The 23334-nt window shown below is 38.8% G+C and overlaps 1 protein-coding gene across 4 annotated transcripts in view; it reads left to right on the plus strand.

Annotated features, from left to right (window-relative positions):
• Positions 1–23334, plus strand: part of scramb1 (scramblase 1) — a 187764-nt gene that overhangs the window by 122843 nt on the left and 41587 nt on the right. For all 4 annotated transcript variants that reach the window (XM_067152270.2, XM_067152271.2, XM_067152272.2 and 1 more), the window contains 2 exons: positions 11665–11772; positions 22136–22353. In XM_067152270.2, coding sequence (XP_067008371.1) covers positions 11665–11772; positions 22136–22353 — 326 coding nt within the window. The remainder of the gene's footprint in view (positions 1–11664; positions 11773–22135; positions 22354–23334) is intronic.

The raw sequence follows: 23334 nt of genomic DNA on the forward strand, positions 1-23334 counted from the left end.
ATTTCACCACTGTTGGCTATCTGTTGACAATATGCAACCACTAATAAAAAGAATAATTTAAAAAATAAAAAAATAAAATAAAATGAGCACATGGTATTATGTAAGTTCCTCACAGATACACTTTTCTCAGAAACAATTGAACCTATAGATATACTGCAATGTTTGTTGTGGGTATTGGGTGTTGTATGTACATGGGGGGTGAATTGTGTATTGATATTAATTAAAATTAAGTCTGATAAAATATTAAATGTGAGTAACATACAATATCATGTGGCTTTACATGTGCCTAGCAGTAGTGTATTTCAGAAGGAATAGACAATATATGTAGGTATTGAAACCTGTTGTTATTATTACCTCATTACACTTAAATGATAATAGTGAAAGAAATAGCAATACATATGAAGGGTGTACTATATTGTTTTACACTTTATTTTTTTCTACCCAAATGAAGTACATTACGCATCAGTTGTTACGTCCACCTTCTCAACATAATCTCCTTGGAACTGTATGCACTTTTGCCATCAGTGTGTCAGTCTCTCCAGACCTTCCTGAAACCATACTTTCGGAGTGCTGCATACCCATATTGCTTCACTTATGCGAGATTTCCCATAAACTCTAATGCTGCCAAGTTCCAAGATTGAGAAAGTTTCTGATTTTTGCCTTTCTCTATGTAAATTTTTTACTTGATGTCCTGTTATTTATTTTCTCCTATCTAATGAATATTGTTTGGAACATTAACTTTCATGAGAACTTGTAAGTTCAATCTTCATTTACAGATGTAATTCATAAACCAGTGCTTTTCTATGTAATACTTACTATCAGTTTCTAGATTTACTCTCCTCTTGAGTGGCTGATTTAGTATCCGAAATGCAAAATACCAATAGTGGACTGTAAAAATATATAAAAAGGTGCAGATTGATAATAGTATAAACATACATATTTAATGATGGTGATAATAATAATAACAATACTAATAATATTAACAGTAACAATAATGGGATTCATCACATTGCTGCAATTGCCCTCCCAGAAGTATGTATGCTCCCACATGCCAACTGATGGTGACCCATCCTAGACATCGAGCATGCATCAGGGCTGTCTGGCTTAGTTCGTTCGGCTCACCAATTAAAGATCGTGTCCAGACCTTCAGACACCTTTAAAGGATGTACCTTGAGCTAACTCTTGTTTATTTCATCAATTATATGCTAATGACTTTCAAAGTACACAGCACCATATATATGAGATGGAGAGTTATTTACTTATAAGAAGGTTGTTTGTCTACATGTTACACAGCATATACCAGATTTGTAGCTATTTGAATGTAATGAAAGCTGACAGCAGGGCCAGCAGACGAGACAAATAAATGCATAAAATATAAGTAAATACAGCCGAATATTAGTCGATCAAGAATAAAGAAAACGTGAATATAATATGTAAAGTATGTGTACCCATTAAAGTCTCTTGGAAAATGAAAATAAGATTCAGATCAACTTTTCACACCATTGAACATCCATACATTGCACAGATAAGGCCAGCCATAATGAAGTAATTTCATATTGTACTGAAGTTTTGAATAAATTCTGATAAAGAGTCATGAATTCATCATATCTTTGTTCTTTGTGTGATTTGGGGCTGAAAGAGCTGCCAAACATATTCAAATACTAGCACCAGTTGAATTTATAATTAATTTGGCACAATATTCTTTTTGTCCCTGTTCCGGGGTATTCTGTGGAACGCAGAGGTGAAAGAATGTACGGGCTGGAATGGGTCTATCTTTGACAGTTAGAAGGCTCATTTAAAACTTTGAAAACAAAGGTTATGTTTCTTTTATTTTTATTTTTTAAAATTTTAAACAATTAATTTGCTTTACGAAAATAGGGTTACAGAACTATTTAGTTAAATCAGGTACAAGGTATGTAGCATCAAAAAACATATGCATTAGGGACCTGAGCTTGTCGTTCTTTACAGTGACAATTTAACACGAACACTGAGGCTTATTATTAACACATTCAAGGAGAAAGATCTCCCAATTTTCTTTTACAGGATATTAATTATCAAGAGCACTTTTGCTCCAAAATATTACGTTACGGCCTTCCAAAGGCACCCAGTTTACATTACAATGAAACGCTTACATGCTCTACAAATTCTTCTGAGACTGCGCTCCCAAACTCTTACAGCCTACTCAAGGCAACCTTTAACTATTACATTTGTTCAATAAACTTTACAATTTCCAGCCTCTCTAGGCACAACCTACATTTGACAAGACTGTAGCAGTTGTATTTTAAGAAATGATACAGGGGTATCAAGCACCAATAATACCAGGCCTTCGTGAAAAAGGACAGGTTAAATTACTGGGCCCAAACTCAAAAATGTATGGAGGCGTACACTTGCGCTCCTTGGTATCAAAGGTTAAAACCATTTACAATTAACAGGTGAAAAACAGTTACAAAATCGTAGTCGCCCCAAGATTAATTGAAGAGTAATTTGAGAGGGTAATGCACTCTCTATCCCCGGTTTTAAGTTAAGTACTTTGATTTACTTGAACTTTTACATGAGAAGGAAGAAAGTTTACGTTTTAGGAACCTTCCCCTCGAATCAGCTTGCGGAGATGACTACTGAGATAGAAATATGGTGGCCATTACCTGGGCTCGTATTCTGCTTGCCGAAGAATGAGGTCCTCCGCCTCCTCTTTTAACACACACACTCAGTAACACGACGATCAGTAAGACAAGTTAGCTCGAAAAGGCGTCAGCTTTTATACCCAAGAGGAAGGTTAGAGAAGGCTCTGGACTAAATCCAGACACACCCTCTCATTTTTATTGGACAGTTGAAAAGTTACAAGAAGCCTATGATTGGCAGAAAAATAAATACATGAATTTTCTTATTGGTTAAAATCCCAAGTTGGCAGGACGAGCTAGAAATATCAAGACTAGGAATAATAGATTCAGTTTAGAAAACCTATACAAAATTTCTTTAAATTTCTAGTTATTCCATTTTGCACCAGAGTGCATGACATCAGTTCTTTAATAGAGGCATCTATGGAGAAAAGTCCAAAGTTGTTGCAACTTGTGTTACACCTAAAATCAAATCAAAAGAAATCCAGTCAGTTTAGGAAACCATAAAATAACACATTACTCTATCACTTTAGTAGTGACATCTGTTGATCACCATCCTAATTTCTTGTACTAGGTGTTTCAAGTTACTATGTTAGATAGCGTTCTTCATTGCTCTTCCTTTAAATGCATGGGGTTGAGGTGTACCTCCCAGTACACTCCCATTTCAAGGTTATTTTTGAAACGAGATTTGTAATTACGACATGATTCTTTAAAAGGATCAGAATTCTCGAAACTGTAAAAGTGCCATATGTACAGTTATTCCTGGCAATGTTTCAGACGATGTTTGTTCCGGAATACCTTTTGATAGCTGATCCAGTATTTTTCCAAATGTTATTTGTTGAAATTGCACGATTGTTTTTAATTGTTTGACGTCCATCATAATTGATTATGCACTTTGGTTATATTGAACAATCGAGTTGAAATTTAACAAAATATTAGATGGTTGGCCAGAATTAAAAAATATTGTGATTGCTTACCTGAAGATCCACATTCCATTTTTATAATTTGCAATCATTGAAGTTGTAATGGGCGTACTTGATTTGAAGGTTAGTTCTAGTATTTTGTTGAAGGTGCTTGTTTTAACGTATGTACATTGCCTGACAAAAAATATTAAGTACCCAGAAGGAGTGGTTGAAAGTGAATGAAACTACATATGCTGAAAAACCATGTGGACTGATTACAATATGGGATGAAAGAGACAAAGCCATTGGCAGTTACAGGTGGAATGTTGGCCCCAGGTCAGTAGGGTGTCGCATGCCCTTATATGGTTTGAAATGGTGTCAAACAGCCTTTGGATCCTCTCCTGAGGCAAGTTTGTCCACAGTTGTTGCAGCTGTCCCTCCAGATCCTGCAGGTTGGTACTGGGAAAGAGTCCTCTTCCATTGTCATCCCACATGTTCAGTGATGGAGAGGTCTTGGGATTTTGCTGGCCACGGGAGGATCTCAGCATGCTCTAGGCCAGGGATGGCGAACCTATGCCACGCGTCACTGGGTGACACGGAAACACGATTTTGGTGGCACGCCACATTAACATAATGATGTTTTTATATACATCTTGTAGGGTATCACGTGTAAGAAATACAAATCGAAGATCTAAATACTAGTTCTATCCGGGCACGCAATAGGTAACACTGCTACACTGATAGGTCCAAAATAAGAACAGTGGAAAAGGGAATTCGGACTGATAGAAAGGTGTGTTGCCTGTGTTTGAAAACGATTGAATCCCTCACATTTAATGTAAAGTGACATTTCGAGACTAATCATTCAAATGTTTGTTCCATGCCAAATGAGGAAAGAAGAGAGTTAGTGTCACAAAATATAGAACATTACACAATACAAACTAGTTCTTTTGTATCATCGTTCCGGCCAAGGAATAATATCAGTTCGGCTGTTTCCATCTCACTGCATAGTAGACTACAGCCTGCATGGGAGTTATCCCGCTTTCTGACGGTGAGTTCTTGAAATAAACTTCCTTATTGATGTCCGACACAGTATTGAAAACTTCCCTAACAAACAAATAATTAACAGAATGAAAGGAATGCCAGCCAGCTGAACTGCTGTCAAAGATAGAATAATAAGAATGAGTGAAGACGTTTTGGAGCAATTGGAAGCTAATTTGGATAACTCCCAGATGTGTGCAGTATGTTTTAATGGATGTGACCGTACTAGCAAGATAGCTGGTTTTTTTTTTTCTGGTTTCCTTGCGGAAATGTGATAAGGTAGAAATTAAATTGTCGAGCATACGAACTATGACAACATGGAGAGATAATGAAGCTAATGGAGGAGGTGAAGTCCATTGGCAATATTCGTATTTTTTATTATTATATCTAATAATATTTCTTTTAACAATTTGTTTTACGTTGCACCGACACAGATGGGTCTTATGGCGATGATGGGATAGGAAAGGTTTACGAGTGGGAAGGAAACCGCCGTGGCCTTAATTGAAATACAGCCCAAGCATTTGCCTGGTGTGAAAATGCATTGAAAACCATCTTCTAGGCTGCCGGCACTGGGGCTCGAACCCACTATCTTCCGGATGCAAGCTCATAGCTGCGCGCCCCTAACCACATGGGCAACTCGCTCAGTAGTAATATTTAATGACGAAGTGTGTTACAGTGGAGTCTTATTATTTATTTATTTATTTATTTATTTATTTATTTATTTATTTATTTATTTACAAATAATAAATGTATTCTCTAAGCTTACATATCTAAAAATGTATTTTTTTTGCAGTATTTGCAAAATACGACCACGGAACATGCGATCAAATGTATTTACAAGATAGATATCTAATAAATTAATAAATAAATCAGTAAATAAATAAATTAAATAAATAACATATTATGAAACATAATTGGGAATTTGGAAAGGAAGTCCCAGGCGGTTGTAGCCATTCCTTAAAGGAAAATTACAAGTGGCACAGTCAACCGTTGAGAATAATAAACGAGACTTAAAATGGCACACTAGTTGGAAAAGGTTCGCCATCCCTGCTCTAGACAGTCCATAGACACATGTGCTGTGTGTGGATGTGCATTATTTTGTTGGAACACTGTCTCAGGGTGCTGTGCTGTAAGGGGTAGGATGTGCGGACGCAGAATATCTGTGATGTATCGCTGTGCCGTCAAAGCCTCCCGAAGCACTACTAGAGGTGACCTGAACGCATATCCTATGGCTCCCCACACCATGATGCCAGGGATTATGCCTGTATGTCTTTCAACGGTATTGACAGGATTTGCCCTCTGCCCTCGATGCCGCCAAACCCGCACACATTGGTCATCGGAGTTTATGGAGAAGCAGGACTCTTCACTGAACATGACAAGATGCCAGTCATCCTCTGTCCATGCCTCCCAGGCAAGGCACCACTCCAGATGCAGGCATTGGTGTTCTGGTGTCAATGGCAACCAACGCATGGGGCTGTAATACCCCAATCCGGTGGATACGAGTCATCGAGACACTGTGCAGGAACTTGCAGTATGTTGTAGAGTCTCCAGTACATGTTCGCGGATGGCGGGTGCCGAAGTTATGGGATCCTGCAATGCTTGGCGCACCATACGACGGTCCTCCCTTGGGGGGTGTTTCTTGGTGGATCTAAACCTGCACGACACTATTGGGTGCCCTCGTGTACCCACTGAGTCCAACATCGAGCCACTGTGACATCTGAATGGCCCGCATGCCTGGCAGTTGCACAATATGGCCAACCAGCCTCATTCATTTCCACAAAGCGGTCTGTCAAATGCTGTCAGTTGGTGGATAAGCTGTTTTAACTTGTCTGTGAGGCATCGCGGGTGCTTCATACTGTACGTAGTCCTCTCTGCACATCTTGCTTAACTGTCTGACTCACAGCAATTGACTGGTAACAACTTAACAACAAGATGGTGCACTTACGAATGCATTCTGGTGGGCATTCTACACATTACAGATCCTTGTAAATCTATCATTTACTCACACATCCATGGTATGCATGTATACCAAAATGGGATAATATTGGACCACTCCTTCTGGGTGCTTAACTCTTTTTTGTCAGGTAGTATATTTTAAAATTTTGTTTTGTTTTGTTTGGTTTGATATAGTTGTTCACTAGAAAGCGTTACCCAGTGAGGGGGCCTGCAATGCCCCCCACCCAGGTTTCACCCTGTTATTCCCCATGTATTATTCCAATTTTTTTGGCATAGAATATTTACAATACTTTGATATTTATTTGTGATATTTCTTCTTCTGTAAGAGTGTGTTAATTTTCAAAAAATTCTTGCATATAGTTCATTGTCTTGAGAAATGTATTTTTACTATTTTTCATATTTGATATGTTTCAAGTCTGATAAGTCTACAGTCCACAGGCGGGTTTGATCCTCATAAAGCGCCACCAAAAGGTTATTCCATTATAGGGAAACTTTGAAAATTGGCTGCAGCATCATAACGAGGCACACAAGGCATGACGAGTGGTGTAGCTTGCCATTGCTTTCCTCACACGTTTTAAGTGAAATTACATAAATTAAGTACAGTTCTGTTGCCTTGATATGGGTGAAAATATATTACTCAGTTTTGGTATAATGGTTTAAAATCACCACGGGGAGTAGAATATCGCCTGCCTGTCATAAGAGGCGACTAAAAGGAGCTCAAGGGCTCTGAAATGGGAGCGTGGGTTGGCGACCACAGGGGCCTTAGTTGAATCCTGGCTTTGCTTCCATTTACTTGTGGCAGGCTCTTCTGTTTCATCTGTCCTATCCGACCTCTCTTGGTCAGTTCTTGTTCTTTTCTAACCCCCAAAGGTATTAGAGCATTTGAGGTCTAGGGAGCCTTACATTTTCATGCCCTCCATGATCCTTATCTTGCCGGGCTCAGTGGCTCAGACGGTTGAGGCACTGGGCTTCTGACCCCAACTTGGCAGGTTCAATTCTGGCTCAGTCCGGTGGTATTTGAAGGTGCTCAAATACGTCAGACACGTGTCGGTAGATTTACTGGCACGTAAAAGAACTCCTGTGGGACTAGATTCCAGCACCTCGGCATCTCCGGAAACCGTAAAAGTAGTTGGTGGGACATAAAGCAAATAACATTATTATTATGATTCTTGTCTTCCCTTGGCAGGTGATACCTTCATTTTTTGAAGTGTCAGATCCCTTCCATTTTTTCTCTTTAATTAGTGTTATATAAATAGAGTGTGGTTGTCAAGTTGTACTTCCTCTTAACACAATAATCACCACCACCTCCAGGTCAGGGAGAGAAAATCTGTCTTTTAAATGATAAAACATGAAATCTGCTGTGTGCATTAAGTTACTGTAATTATATGAGAGCGGATTAAATATAAACAGGATTTTTTTTAAAAATTTATTATATCAACCAAAAAAATACACGTATAGAGATCACTTGTCTACATATTGTCTTGCCTTCGATACACATTTTCTCCATCGGATTGGTAAGTTTTTGATGCTATCCTGATAGAAAGAAGAGGGACGTGTGCGGAGCCAGTTGCACACGCACTCTTCTACACTTGCGTCATCATCGGACCACCGTCCTCCTAGGTCTTGTTGTCTTGTTTGAGTGGTCCAAACAAATAGTAGTCGCAGGGCAATAAATCTGGATTGTATGGAGAGTGTTCCAGAGATGCCCAGTGAATTTCCTCCAGTTTTTCTCGCGTTAAAGCGGCAGTATGCAGCCTTGCATTGTCACGGAGAAGAACGAAGTTTTGGATCGGTTGCCGGCGTTGCTTGTTGCGATACACAGCTTTTGTTTCATCCAAAAGGGACAGTAATAGGCTGCATTAATGTCCTTTATTCGTGAAGAAAATCCACCAGCAAAACACCCGCGGAGTCCCAGAAAACGGTTACAAGCACCTTTCCAGAAAATGGGTGTGTTTTGGCCTTGACCGGACCTGCTTCGTCTCTTCGCCACCACTCCATGCTTGCTTGCTTGCTTGCTTTGACTCTGGGGTGTAGTGATGCACCCAAGTGTCATCACAAGTCACAATCCTCTCGTTCCTCCTCTTAGCAATGCAGGAGTTTCTGACAAACTTCCTGGCATAAAGTTTTTTTGTTCCTGATTCAGGAGACGAAAAACCCACCTGGCAGACAATTTTTTGAAATGGAGTTCATCTCGGATGATGGCTTGAACCCTTTTGAAACTTATTCCTATGGCTAAAACAATTTGCAAAATTTTTATTCGCTGATCTTCACCAATGTCACGAATGGCAACAATGTTGTCTGCAGTGATGCTTGTCCACAGTCTCCTTTCATGAGGTTCCTTTTTTCACAACTTCTCTTCCTGCCACAAATTTTTTAACCCACTCATACACTAGAGTCAGCAAAAGTGTTTCTTCCCCAAACTATGTGCGGAGTTGTTTCAAAATTTTGGAAGGTTTGGTGCCCTCTTTTGCAAGAAATTTGATAACGATGCGTTGCGCAACAGATGTGTGCACCTCTTGCTCACTCATGGCATATTGAAGCAACCCAGCTCTCCACCGTCGTTCTTGCGCACAAACCCCTTTTCCAGACACCCCCACCAACATTCTGGCAAAGTCCCACCCCAGAGTTGTTACTAACAGCGGCAATACATTAAAATTCCCGTTCATATTTGATCTGCCTTCGTAGAATTGAGAGGACATTAATTGATGCGGGAAGCAGTATTGTAGAGATAATGAAGACTGGTAGAATAGAGGTGAGATCGAGCTGTATTTCTGACTAGGTGTGCACCAGCAAGGAACACCATCCTTCACTTATACAGAAACTTTGAAGAACAAGGCAGTGGGAAGGAAGAAAAGCGACCACGTGCACCAGCAGTTCAGTCTCCTGAAAACATTGCTGCGCTGTGGGTCGCCATGCAGTGCAGCCCACACAAGTTAAGAAGGCCAGCTTCAAGGGAAAGTTGAATATCGCGCCGTTCAGTTCAAAGAATGTTACACAGTAACCTTCAATTGTACCCGTACAAAATGACTGTACTACACAAGCTAACAGATCTTCACTGGCAGAAGAGATTGCAGTACGTCTTATGGACTCAAGATAAAGATGAAGTACCGCTTAACACTTGGTTGTCTGATGAAGCCTATTCTCATCTCAACGGAGCAGTTATTAAACAAAATATGCAGTTTTGGGCTACAGAAAAACCAGACATTATTCATGGAAAAATCATGTTTGGGGAAAAAGTGAGTGTGTGGGTAGCTCTGTCAAGTCATGGGTTAGTTGGGCCATTTTTCTTCAGCCACAGTTAATGCACATCAATACAAGGACATGCTGGAAAATGAATTCATGCCTCAAATTCTTGCCACAGAACTCCCTACTCATACACAGTGGTTTATGCAAGATGGTGCAACAACTTGCACACCTAACAATGGTCGATGGTTTTTGAGGGGAGTATTTGGTGATTGTGTAATGTCTCATCGTTACCCACAGTACAACAATAATGGCGGATTTTTCTGACCTCCTCTAAGCCCAGATTTGAATCCTTGTGATTTATTTTTATGTGGCTATTTGAAAGAAAAACTCTTCGCTTCAAGACCTCAAAGCTGCATGGAAGTGAATGCTCGGATTGTGCACCTCTGCAGTGAAATTCTTGTAAGACCTGTGCTGCAGAGTCATCAGAAACATGCGTACTCATCTCGAAGAAGTTGTCTGCCGCAGTGGAGGCCACATTGAACATGTGATGTAGTAAAATGTATTTCCAGGGTCCAAGCTACTTGTCTAAAATTTTATTAGTGTTTTGTGAAAAATAAAGTTATTCTAAAATTAAATGTGTCAGCTATTTGTGCGCCACCCTATCATCGTCATCAGTTTTCCACTCCAGTTGCCCGGGTGTGGTTTACGAGCACTCTCCACTTCTGTCTGTCCATGTACCACTCTTCTCTCAAGACGACATCCCAGCTGACTCCTCTTGTTCCTATGTCCTCCTTCACTTGGTCCAGCCATCTCTTCCTAGGTCTTCCTACCGGTCGTTTTCCGGCCACCCTATACTTTCTAAAATCTTGCTTCCTCTTCTTTTTTACATTCGGCGATTGCTATTCCCATTCATGCTCCACAATTTACCACTTTTATTCTTGTTGCTAACTTGTTATATTGTGATGAAAATTATCGTTATTTCATGAAAGGTATGAAATAATTGTTTAAAGCCCTGTTTGCTATATAAAACAAGATATTCACTCAAACCAGCATAGATAACAAGATTATTAAGTCATACATTCATACCAACCAACACATATATCAAAAAGTGCTGATGGCATTATTGGCATAATGCCATGGCATTATTGGTTACATGTTTACTACAGTGTGGTGGTTGTTGTGCATATGTGACTTAACAGCACAATGTTTGTAAACTTGTGTGAAAAATAACGGTGCATTTGGTTTTGTTCTGATTCATTGTCAAAAGTCTTTGACTAACATTGATTACTAATTAATACTTACCTGTTTTTCTGTCTTTGATTGTGTCATTTTCCCAAGTTTTCAATTTCTTTTTCAGTTAGGAGGTTAAAGATCTTTCAGCACTATTGTGACACCAGCAGAATCACTGTAAATAATTTGTATTCTGACAGGCCCTATTACATGCTGTTATTGATGGTTAACTTTGTTGAAATACAGTCCATAGCTGAGTAACTTCATTGCTGGTTTCTCACCAAGCTGGTAGTAGTTTGTTTCTGGTCAATGCATTTGAAAGTTTTCAAAGGAAAAGTGCCATCCCCTGTAGTTAGAATCTCTCATAAAAGTACATGTTTGGTAGATTATTTTAGGAGTGCAATAGTCTTGTAGAATCCCAAGCTTGCTCTGAAAACATACCCTAATTTTGGACTATTTTTATCCTGTGTGTGTTTATCCGTTGATATATCATTTGAATGTAATGGTTGCTTTGTCCTTTTGTCCTTTGCATGCTTCAGTGTGTGAACTGTTAGTGAGCGTATGTGTGATGATTTTCTCAAACGTCTTCTGCATGTCTTTTTGACTCCCAACAAATATTGACTTTTATAAGTCATATAATTGTACAGTTGCGAATTAAGACTATGTTTACTGGAAAGGAAATTGACATATTATGTTGACATAGATTTTTTAACATAGGTAATTTTTGCTTCTTGTAGGTGGTTGGATGAGTATACCTCAAGGCATACCGAATGTTCCACCTGGGTTGGAATACCTCTGTATGATTGATCAACTTCTGGTGCACCAAAAGGTGGAATTACTTGAAGGTGAGCCCTACCATAATAGTGTTTAGTACAGGCTGCACAGTTGGGCTAGCCTAGGGCAACAGTTGAGGGCAGCAGACGGCCATGCTTGCCATATCGGCTGCATCGCACAATTTAGCTCTTGCCAAGTGCCTAGAGGAAAGACAGTACACGGCTTTCCCTGCTGTAGATTGTCAACTGTCAGGAGGTTGTGCAGTCGAACACTGTCTCCTTCCAGTGCATACTGTGAAAATGTTTCTGGGACATGAGCTGTGATGTAATTTTTTTTTTAAACTATAGAAGTTATGTTTGTGAATTGTAATACTGGATTGTACGATCATGACAATTTTAATCAGGTCGAACTCTGTAAAAAAAAAGTGTGCGAATAACAAACGTAATTAAACATTAAGAAAACTGATGGAACATGTATTTAAACATGTTTGATGTATATGTTACAGCCTAAAATAATAACTCAAAATGGCATCCAATTTAAATACAGATGCAATTGTCACATTTGTTTGGGGTGACTTCGAGATGTCTGACATCCTTTTTGTTGGATGAGTTTTTTAATGTTGGGAGTCGGGTTGTGCACACTGGTTAATTTCAGATTTTGGGAACATCCAATGTGGAAGTACAGATCTGGCTTTTACATAATTTCATTATAGAAAACAGCTGTTCACACAGTACATAGTACTGAACATTCTGAACATTTTGCAGCTAGAACGTGTACACGTGAAACCTTTCCCTAGAAAAGTTTTTGGAGAAGTCGAGAGAATTTTAGCTTGATAGACAGTTTTTTTCTTGGATTTGCCGATAATGTTTTAGACTTGTTGACCTTGCATTCAGTTCGTGGAGAGGGAGGTGCTGCGATTGCTGTGAGGAAGGCAACAATATAGCCATGCAGGCAAACATACAGCGAGAAGGAAATGGCCCTTAGGTTGCCCTGGGCAATGTGAACAGCCAGCTGTGCTGGCCTAGTGTGGTTTGTATAATGAATGTGTTCATATTCCAGATGTGTATGAAAATTACTACTTTTCAGATATGTCTCATATCAGAGTTTCAGTACTGGTCATGTTAATGTAATATGAAATTGCTGTCTTTTCTCAAGTTTGAATGTAAATGAGTTACAGTGCTTTGTTTGTTTACATTTCACTAATCTGATTTTTGTCCTTAACTATCCCGATTACATTAAATAAATATACAGTATATGAGTTGTGATGTTTGAGAATGATCAAAAGTTATAAAACCAATATAATGGTCCGTTATTGGACATTATAAATTTTCCATTATAATGTCCAATAACGGACCATTATATTGGTATTATAAATTTACTCATTCGGGACAAATATTTTAAATTCCCTTTGGGAATCAACATCTGTATTATATGATCAAAAGTTGTCACTGCATGTTTAAAGTTTGTAGTTTAACCCCTTCAGTGGCAGGTTTCGGCATTCCTCCTGTGCCAGAGAAGTGAGGTTTTTTGGAGGAAATTATTTATTTTTAGGAAGCAAGGAATGAGTAACAATTAAGGGAACACATTCATATATCATTCAAGGTTAATAAAATTTTACTTTACACTCTATTTACACTTCTTACAATAGGCCTGTGATATGGTTTCATAAAATGTTGGTGTTTTGAGAATACTGTCCTGTGAGCAATACATTTTTATTTCAGGCTTTTGTATTATTCCCATCAACAATACAAACGCAATACATTTCCAAATGATGTAAGAGTTTTCTTCAAAACTGTGCCCTTGGATGCGGAGATTTATTTACACGTTTTTCAATGCACTTTTAGCATAGGGCCAGTGAATTTTTTCGTTCACTGTCAAATTTACAACTTCATCCGTTATACATTATAACCAGTTCAAAACAATCGCACTCACCTCTGATAATAATCCAACCCTCACACTAGGATTTCCCATAAATGTAATTATATCAGGTCGCATACTATCTCCAGGTTTACACTTTCTCCACACAAATGTATATTCAATATCTACCATCACCTTAGCTTCTGACATAATATCTTCTGCACTTTCCCTAGAATTACTAAGAAGGTCATCATCTGAAGAATCAATAGAATCATTATTGCTACTATCAGAAATACTAATGTCACTTAGAGATTTATCTTTGATGCAGTTCCTTAATTTGTCTTCAGACAAACTTCTCTACCGTTTCGTGCTCGCCATTTCTGTTTACCTCGTCGGCTGGCCAGAGATTGTGTATGTAAAGTAGAGAAGATAAGGCATATTTTAGGCCAGAAGCTTCATGAATACAGCTGGAAATCTTTCCGCTATCTCTTGAGATTGCTGGAAAACATTTTCCAAAGAGATTACAGTACCCGAGAAATTATTGGGCGATCAAGAAATGAACACTGCAGCTAAACGAGAATTTCTCGGGTGGTGATGTTATGGGCAGGCGTGCAATATCCGAGAAATTGCAAGTGATAAAAATCATTGTTGTCCGTATTGAAGATACTGAATGTAGGATGCTAAATGGTTTATTTTGTCACCTATTCAATACATATAAATTTTACATTTAGGAATTTATTATTAATTCCGCTTGAGACATGTTTCGCCCTTCATTGAGGGCATCATCAGTCAAATTACCTCCTCAAGGCAAAAATCAGGTACCTGATTAGTATTTAACATGCACAAATTAATACACATTACAATGGGAAAATTAAGTACGAAAAACTCTTGTACAATGGTGATGGTTAAACAATATAAGTTTAAAGAATAAGAAGTCGGCACCAATGCTTAAAATTACTGGGTAATTATAGCGGAGTTCAGCAGTGGTGCTCTGAAGAATAATTGATGCACTCATAGGAAATTATATACATACATACATACATACATACATTATCATTATAGACTGTTATGCCTTTCAGCGTTCAGTCTGCAAGCCTCTGAGAATTTACTAAACGTCGCCACCATCCTCGATTTGCAACTAGTGTTGTGGCCTCATTTAGTTCTATACCTCTTATCTTTAAATCGTTAGAAACAGAGTCTAACCATCGTCGTCTTGGTCTACCTCTACTTCTCTTACCCTCCATAACAGAGTCCTTTATTCTCCTTGATAACCTATCCTCCTCCATTCGCCTCACATGACCCACCACCGAAGCCGGTTTATGCGTACAGCTTCATCCATCGAGTTCATTCCTAAATGAGCCTTTATCTCCTCATTTCGAGTACCCTCCTGCCATTGTTCCCACCTGTTTGTACCAGCAATCATTCTTGCTACTTTCATGTCTGTTACTTCTAACTTATGAATAAGATATCCTGAGTCCACCCAGCTTTCGCTCCCGTAAAGCAAAGTTGGTCTGAAAACAGACCGGTGTAAGGATAGTTTCGTCTGGGAGCTGACTTCCTTCTTACAGAATACTGCTGATCGCAACTGCGAGCTCACTGCATTAGCTTTACTACACCTTGATTCAATCTCGCTTACTATGTTACCATCCTGGGAAAAAATACAACCTAAATATTTGAAATTATCGACCTGTTCTAGCTTTGTATCACCAATCTGACATTCAATTCTGTTGAATTTCTTACCTACTGACATCAATTTAGTCTTCGAGAGGCTAATATTCATACCATACTCATTGCACCTATTTTCAAGTTCCAAGATATTAGACTGCAGGCTTTTGGCACAGTCTGCCATTAAGACCAAGTCGTTAGCATAGGCCAAACTGCTTACTACATTTCCACCTAACTGAATCCCTCCCTGCCATTTTATACCTTTCAGCATATGATCCATGTAAACTACAAACAGCAAAGGTGAGAGATTACAGCCTTGTCTAACTCCTGTGAGTACCCTGAACCAAAAACTCATTCTACCATCAATTCTCACTGAAGCCCAATTGTCAACATAAATGCCTTTGATTTTAATAATCTACCTTTAATTCCATAGTCCTCCAGTATAGCGAACATCTGTTCCCTCGGTACCCTGTCATATGCTTTCTCTAGATCTACGAAACATAAACACAACTGCCTATTCCTCTCGTAGCATTTTTCAATTACCTGGCGCATACTGAAAATCTGATCCTGACAGCCTCTCTGTGGTCTGAAACCACACTGGTTTTCATCCAACTTCCTCTCAACGACTGATCGCACCCTCCCTTCCAAGATGCCAGTGAATACTTTGCCTGGTATACTAATCAATGAGATACCTCGATAGTTATTGCAATCCTTCCTGTTCCCTTGCTTATAGATAGGTGCAATTACTGCTTTTGTCCAATCTGAAGGTACATTACCAACACTCCACGCTAATTTTACTACTCTATGAAGCCATTTCATCCCTGCCTTCCCACTATACTTCACCATTTCAGGTCTAATTTCATCTATTCCTGCTGCCTTATGACAATGGAGTTTATTTACTATCCTTTCCACTTCCTCAAGCATAATTTCACCAACTTCATTTTCCTCCTCCCCATGAACTTGGCTGTTTGCAACACCACCATGATGATTTCCTTTTACATTGAGAAGATGTTCAAAATATTCCCTCCACCTCTCCAGTGATTCCCTTGGATCTATTATGAGTTCACCAGAATTACTCAAAACACTGTTCATTTCCTTTTTCCCTCCCTTCCTAAGATTCTTTATTACTGTCCAGAAAGGTTTCCCTGCTGCTTGACCTAGCCTTTCCAGGTTATTACCAAAATCTTCCCATGACTTCTTTTTGGATTCAACAACTATTTGTTTCGCTCTGTTTCTTTCATCTACGTACAAATTCCTGTCTGCCTCGGCCCTTGTTTGGAGCCATTTCTGATAAGCCTTCTTTTTACGTTTACAGGCTGCTCTCACTTCATCATTCCACCAAGATGTTCGCCTTTTCCCATCTTTACACACAGTTGTTCCTAGGCATACCCTTGCTGTTTCTACTACAGCATCCCTGTATGCCACCCATTCACTTTCTATATCCTGAACCTGCTTACTGTCTACTGTTCGAAACTTCTCACTAATCATATCCATGTACTTCTGTCTAATTTCCTCGTCCTGGAGATTTTCTACCCTTATTCGTTTGCAGACAGATTTCACTTTCTCTACCCTAGGCCTAGAGATACTTAGTTCACTACAGATCAGATTGTGGTCTGTATCATCGAAAAATCTCCGAAAAACTCGTACATTCCTAAAAGATTTCCTGAATTCAAAGTCTGTTAAGATATAGTCTATTATGGATCTGGTACCCCTAGCCTCCCATGTGTAGCGGTGAATAGCCTTATGCTTGAAGAATGTATTCGTAACAGCTAAACCCATACTAGCACAGAAGTCCAGCAAACACTTCCCATTCCCATTAGCTTCCATATCTTCCGCACATTTACCAATCACCCTTTCGTATCCTTCAGTTCTATTCCCAACTCTCGCATTGAAATCGCCCATTAGCGCTATTCTATCCTTGCTGTTGACCCTGACCACAATGTCACTCAATGCTTCATAAAACTTGTCAACTTCATCCTCATCTGCACCCTCACATGGTGAATACACAGACACAATTCTTGTCCTAATTCCTCCCACTGACAAATCTACCCACATCATTCGCTCATTTACGTGCCTAACCGAAACTATGTTGCGTGCAATGGTATTCCTGATAAAGAGCCCTACCCCAGACTCTGCCCTTCCTTTCCTAACACCCGTCAAGTACACTTTATAATCTCCTATCTCTTCCTCCTTATCTCCCCTTACCCGAATATCACTTACTCCTAGCACATCCAGATGCATCCTCTTTGCTGAGTCAGCCAGTTCTACCTTCTTTCTTCCATAAGCCCCATTAATATTGATAGCTCCCCATCGAATTCCATTTCGTTCGCCAAGTTGTTTCCAAGGAGTCCCTCGCCTGTCAAATGGGAGTGGGACTCCATTACTCCCATAGGTCCAAGGCTTGCTTAAAGTGTTCTGAGCTCGGTAAAGAGAGCAGCTTGGTGAGCAAGGATATAAAGAAAGTCTATTGCCAAGTGCGTCCCGTTGCTTTAATCGTTGGAAGATTGTAGCATTGACATATCAGAGATATGCAGAGTGGTTTAATCTTAGTTAATAATCACAGGGGGCAGGCCATATTGGCATGCCATATTCATGCCGATGTGCTCCTCTTCGCAGACAAAATGAAGAGATACATCATCCCAGCTACATCGCTCTGACTCTATAGTTACCATAAACATTCTAATCTCTCCACTGCAGTTCATAGCATAAGCAACTCCATTCTATTTCACTAGACCAGCAACAAAAAACTGTAACTTCGTCCCGAAGTCCTTCATACATTCATTCACAAAATAATATCAATTTAAGTCTCACCGGCATCTCGCACCGATGTTTTCACACATCATTCCAAGCTACAAGAAGTCAACTAATAAAAAGCGAAGGTTTCAACCTGCAACATATTCCCAGTAATACATTTACCTACAAATAACTGCCATCATTGTTGCCATTCAAATGCACTGTTTACTCAATGATCCCCATTGAGTCTTCGTCCACGCTGACCAGTTCACAGTACCGAACCCGTAGCTTCAACCAGACAACTTTCTGTTTGATGCCTATAGAACCTCATTCGGCTATGGAATATTTTCCCTGCCCCCTGTGATTATTAACTAAGATGAAACCACTCTGCATATCTCTGATATGTCAATGCTACAATCTTCCAACGATTAAAGCAACGGGACGCACTTGGTAATAGGCTTTTTTTTAATATCCTTGCTCACCAAGCTGCTCTCTTGTAAATATGTATATAAACTGTAAATTCTCAACTGTTCAATTGGATAATGTAAATTTACTGTATAGTTACCAACCATTGGCAGTAATTTTTGTTAAAAACATTGACGCCGAGCACTATTCCATTTCCCCCCGACTGTTATACTGTAAATAATTTTATAAACCTTATAATTTCCTATGAGTGCATCAATTATTCTTCAGAGCACCACTGCTGAACTCCGCTATAATTACCCAGTAATTTTAAGCATTGGTGCCGACTTCTTATTCTTTAAACTTATATTGTTAAACCATCACCATTGTACAAGAGTTTCTCGTACTTAATTTTCCCATTGTAATGTGTATTAATTTGTGCATGTTAAATACTAATCAGGTACCTGATTTTTGCCTTGAGGAAGTAATTTGACTGATGATGCCCTCAATGAAGGGCGAAACATGTCTCAAGCGGAATTAATAATAAATTCCTAAATGTAAAATTTATATGTATTGAAGAGGTGACAAAATAAATCATTTAGCATCCTACATCCGAGAAATTCTCGGGCGTGCCACTGAAGAGGGTAATGCTCATCCGTATTTTCATCTTACATTATTTCTGCTGCCTGACTTGTAGTCCTGCTTAGTTGTGTCATTTCATTTACAAGGGCTGTTTTTCTGAGCTTAACTGCTTAAGTGACTCGACTTAATTCCGGCCACTCTTACATGGTGCTTAGGGGACAAACAAGAGCTCTCCATCTCACTCAATTTGCTGCTGATGCCTTGTTAATCTTGGTCTTCCCCCTCTTCCAGGTCACTGGGGATTCCATTTAAGAGCCTGTTTTGTTAGGCTATCAGGACCTTGGTGCAGTGTATCTTCCTGTTGACACTCTTACCTGGACCTTGAGCCTGCATTGTTGGATGCACGCTCTGAAATCTTGATTCAAAATAACATCAGGCTTGCACATTCCTAGAATGATTCTGAGCCAAGAAACCTTTTCTTGACTCTTTACTGTCTGTTCTGTCCTACTAATGTTGAGATTTTAATATGGTGGTCACAACAGATGGCAGTGAGATCGCTCTTGTGATCTCAGTCGTCTCTGTTGGAATATTTTTGATCTCCTGCAGGAATGAGGTATTCTATTCTGTGAATTTCACTAATCTGATTTTTGTCTTTCACTATCCTGATTGGGGGATTGTGTTCCTTATATTAAACATTACGATATATAATCTGAATAGGATGGATGCACAAATGACCTCCATATTTGCATGGTATGTAAGGCATAGTTCCAGGTGGAAGGCTCATAATTTATACTTACTGGTATCTTGTCTTAGAGGTGAAGTTTCCACGGTGTGTAGAATTATTTAGTTTATTTTCTGGGTTGAACCGTATTGTTCTTTTCTGTACATTACGTACAGTTTGCCGACGTTTCGAATACATTGCAGTATTCTTTGTCAAAGCAACTGAAATACCCCTGCTCGATCCGAGGTAATCAGTCTCCCAGGCAGCAATCACACTAAGCCCCCTGGCTGTCTCGTGAGAATTCTGGAAGGTATGTGTCACAACCAGGTAGTGGGGCTTGCCCGCGCCATTATGTAATTGGAGGTTCGACCTGCATGTTTATGTTGTGGTCTGTATGTCTTAAACTATGTAATGATAGGCATCCAAGAATTACGGATTTTATATCCTTCTTCTAAATTCATATTTTTTGGATGTTTCTTGATTTTGATAGCTTCACGGATTTTCCTTTCGAGATTCCAAGGGATAGCTAGTCCGTGCCTGGTTTCATAGGAATGCTTGGTTACCGCTGAAATATGTGTTTTAACTCGTGCAAAGTTAATGTTTTGCTTCACGTCTGTGCAGGTGTATTGGCGGACACGATAACCTGAATTATTGTTTCCTTTTTGCATTCCTTTATGTGAGGAGTTTGTCATTTCGATTTTATTCATTCTTTCATTATTTAGGCAGCCCATTCTGAGCAGCGGTGTTCTTGTTTTGGTTTATTTTTCTTTTGTGTTCCTTGTATCTTGATTAAAACAACGCAAGATATTTTGATGACATTCGGTTTGTGCCTGTTTCTTTCATTTGCCATGGCTTACTGTAGACCTTTTCTTTGGTACACACTGTTGGTTCAGTCATGCATATCTGTCCACACGTTCTGCCGAGGTAAGGTATTATGAACCCAAACTGCGTTCAATTACCTGTCACAGAAATATGTGTATTTGTACGGAAGTTAAGTGATGGGATTCTACCATTGTATGAGATATATGAGGAGCTACCAAATATTGGTGCTCTATTTACATGTGATAAGACTGCATACCAAATCCAATGTTTTATGGTCTCCTAGCTATTCTCCCTACTTGTGTGATTGAGTTTTGAATGACTGTGTTAATATCTTCCATTGTTTCTAATTTTAATTCTTTTATTTTGTATGACATTACATAACCTTCCCTTTTCTTTTGTGGGAGGACATTTTATTATCATGACATCAAGTGCCCCAGGTAGACGTATACCTTTTTTCTTTTCTTTGCTCATTGCCCATTTATTTTACTCCTTGTGGCACTATGTCTGCCCGCTCCAAAATAGGCTTTACAACAGGAACGTTGTCTTGGAAATGGAGAATAATAGCAACTGATTTTGTGGTGAACAACAAAGAAAGTAAGGCAAGCAGAAGGAGCTTAAATGAGATTAATATTGTTCGACATCAATCACAAGAGTGTCTTCAAGAAGGAGAATTCCAAATGATAGGAATTCCCTCATAATCTCAAAACTTCAATAAATAAAGGAATCAAAATCCATTAGTTCTAGCCTATCACCAACCTTGTATCCTTTATCCTGTGTATGACTATGTTATTAATGAGTGTTTATGGGCCCTGTGCTGCAATCTTTTAATTATGTGTTTGTAAATATTAGTTATAGAATTACTCAGCTTCCTTTCCTCAGTTTTATTAATTGGTGCCTTAATAAATACATGTGACTTCATCTTGTTTCTATCAGCTAGACTAGTTTATTGGTGTTTAGCGTAGGTCCTGCGAGCCTGGATTCGGACGTTTTTTGGTCCATTCTGAACCATGATCATGGCAGTTTTATCTAACGATATAGGTAGCTGGGTACAATTTCCAAACAAATGTTGGCAAAAGTCTGAACTTCTAAGTGTCAGCATCTCCAATCACCTTCTTTGTCTCACTCCCAGAGAAGAGTACTGATTTTACGGTCGATCCAGAGATTCACAATTTTGTCTTGGTCCTCAGGTCTCGTATTCTGACCCGGTGCAGTATTGCCATGTTATTGTCAGAGGTTGATATCCTGACCTAACTGGTTAATTGGCTTGAATTAAATTATATCATTGTACAATATCAGCTGATCATGTTTGGAACTAAACTCGCATATTTTTCCTAAATGTTGTATTCAGGGTGTCTTTCTGTAGGTTTTTCACTCAGTTCACCTTGTCCATATGGTTTTTCTACTTTAATTGGTAATGATCTGATTGTTACTAGGTAGAATTATTTGTTTAGATAATTTACATGCTCTATCTTCTACATTCATTAAGAGATGTGAGAGTTTGCTCTCATCCACATACTAACCGAATCACTTAGTTGCGAGACTTGGGCCATCCTTGGTCATGAACCCAAGATTAATAACAGACTCCATCTGCTGATATAAATATGTTTTGTGAAAAAACAGTAATGTATTCATTGAGCATTTTCTTTCTTTAGCGTTCACTGGTTTCGAGACAGCGAACAAGTTCACAGTGAAGAACAGTATGGGGCAGAAGGTTTATTATGCTGTTGAAGATTCTGACTGCCTGACTCGTAATTGTTGTGGCCCTCTTCGTCCTTTTGACATGAAGATTCTTGACAACTTCAAGAATGAAGTGATTCACCTCAATCGACCTCTTGCCTGTGATTCGTGTTGGTTTCCATGTTGCCTACAGGTATCTTAATCATGTAGATATATATGAATTGTATGCATATATCAGAATTGAGATTGGAAGACAAATGGGTTTTAGGAATTTTCCTTAAAGTAATAATCGTAGGGTTTGGAGGGATGATATGTTGTCCTTGTAATATACAGTGTTCAAGTGTTCAGAAATACCCATTACAAACTCATAGGGTTTGTAGAGGGGACTAAAAAGGTAACATATTGAATAGGAACCCATGTCCAGAAACTAACGGTTTGCATTCTACAGGTGCACAACTTCATATGGAGTTTTTAATCTCCTGCTTCTGCTTTATTTAGATGTGTCCCAGTTAATTACATGTATTTAACCGTATTCATCAGAGATGCAATGGCAAGTGAATGAGGCATACTGTTCAAAGCAGTATTTTGAAAAACAGGATGATATCATGTGACATCAGATGATCATAATTTTGTAATGACATAATCAAAACAGTTCTGGAGCGTAAGACTTTGGGGTCAGGGGGATACAGCTGGGGAGGAGGACCAGTACCTTGCCCAGAGAAATTAATAGTAATTAGAAAAATAGAGGCAGGAATGAAACAAACAGATGCAACTAGAAGTTTGTTTAGCGTTTCTGTTGTCACAAACCCCATCTTACTGGGAATTAAATGATACGATGTGACAGGTAGTTAATGTAATCCAGTTTTCAGATGATGTGTTCACCATTTGACATTCATTTTGTTATTTGTTTATATATTAATGTTCCATTAGTTTATTAGTTATGTAATTGTTATTTTTTAAGTTATTTAGTTATTGCAGGAATAAATATTGTCTGGAAGGTATTGCAAAGTCCAAGAATTTATCATCCATCTGTCCTGTTAAATTCACTTAAAATTTATATACTAGCAAATTTTTGTACAGCAAAAATTTAGAAAGAATGCTGAATTACATAGACTGGACCAAAATATGTAAGATAAAATTGATACTGAAATTATAAAATTCTTGATGGCAGTAA

This window comes from Anabrus simplex, chromosome 8, assembly GCF_040414725.1.
Source record: "Anabrus simplex isolate iqAnaSimp1 chromosome 8, ASM4041472v1, whole genome shotgun sequence".
Lineage (NCBI taxonomy): Eukaryota > Metazoa > Arthropoda > Insecta > Orthoptera > Tettigoniidae > Anabrus > Anabrus simplex.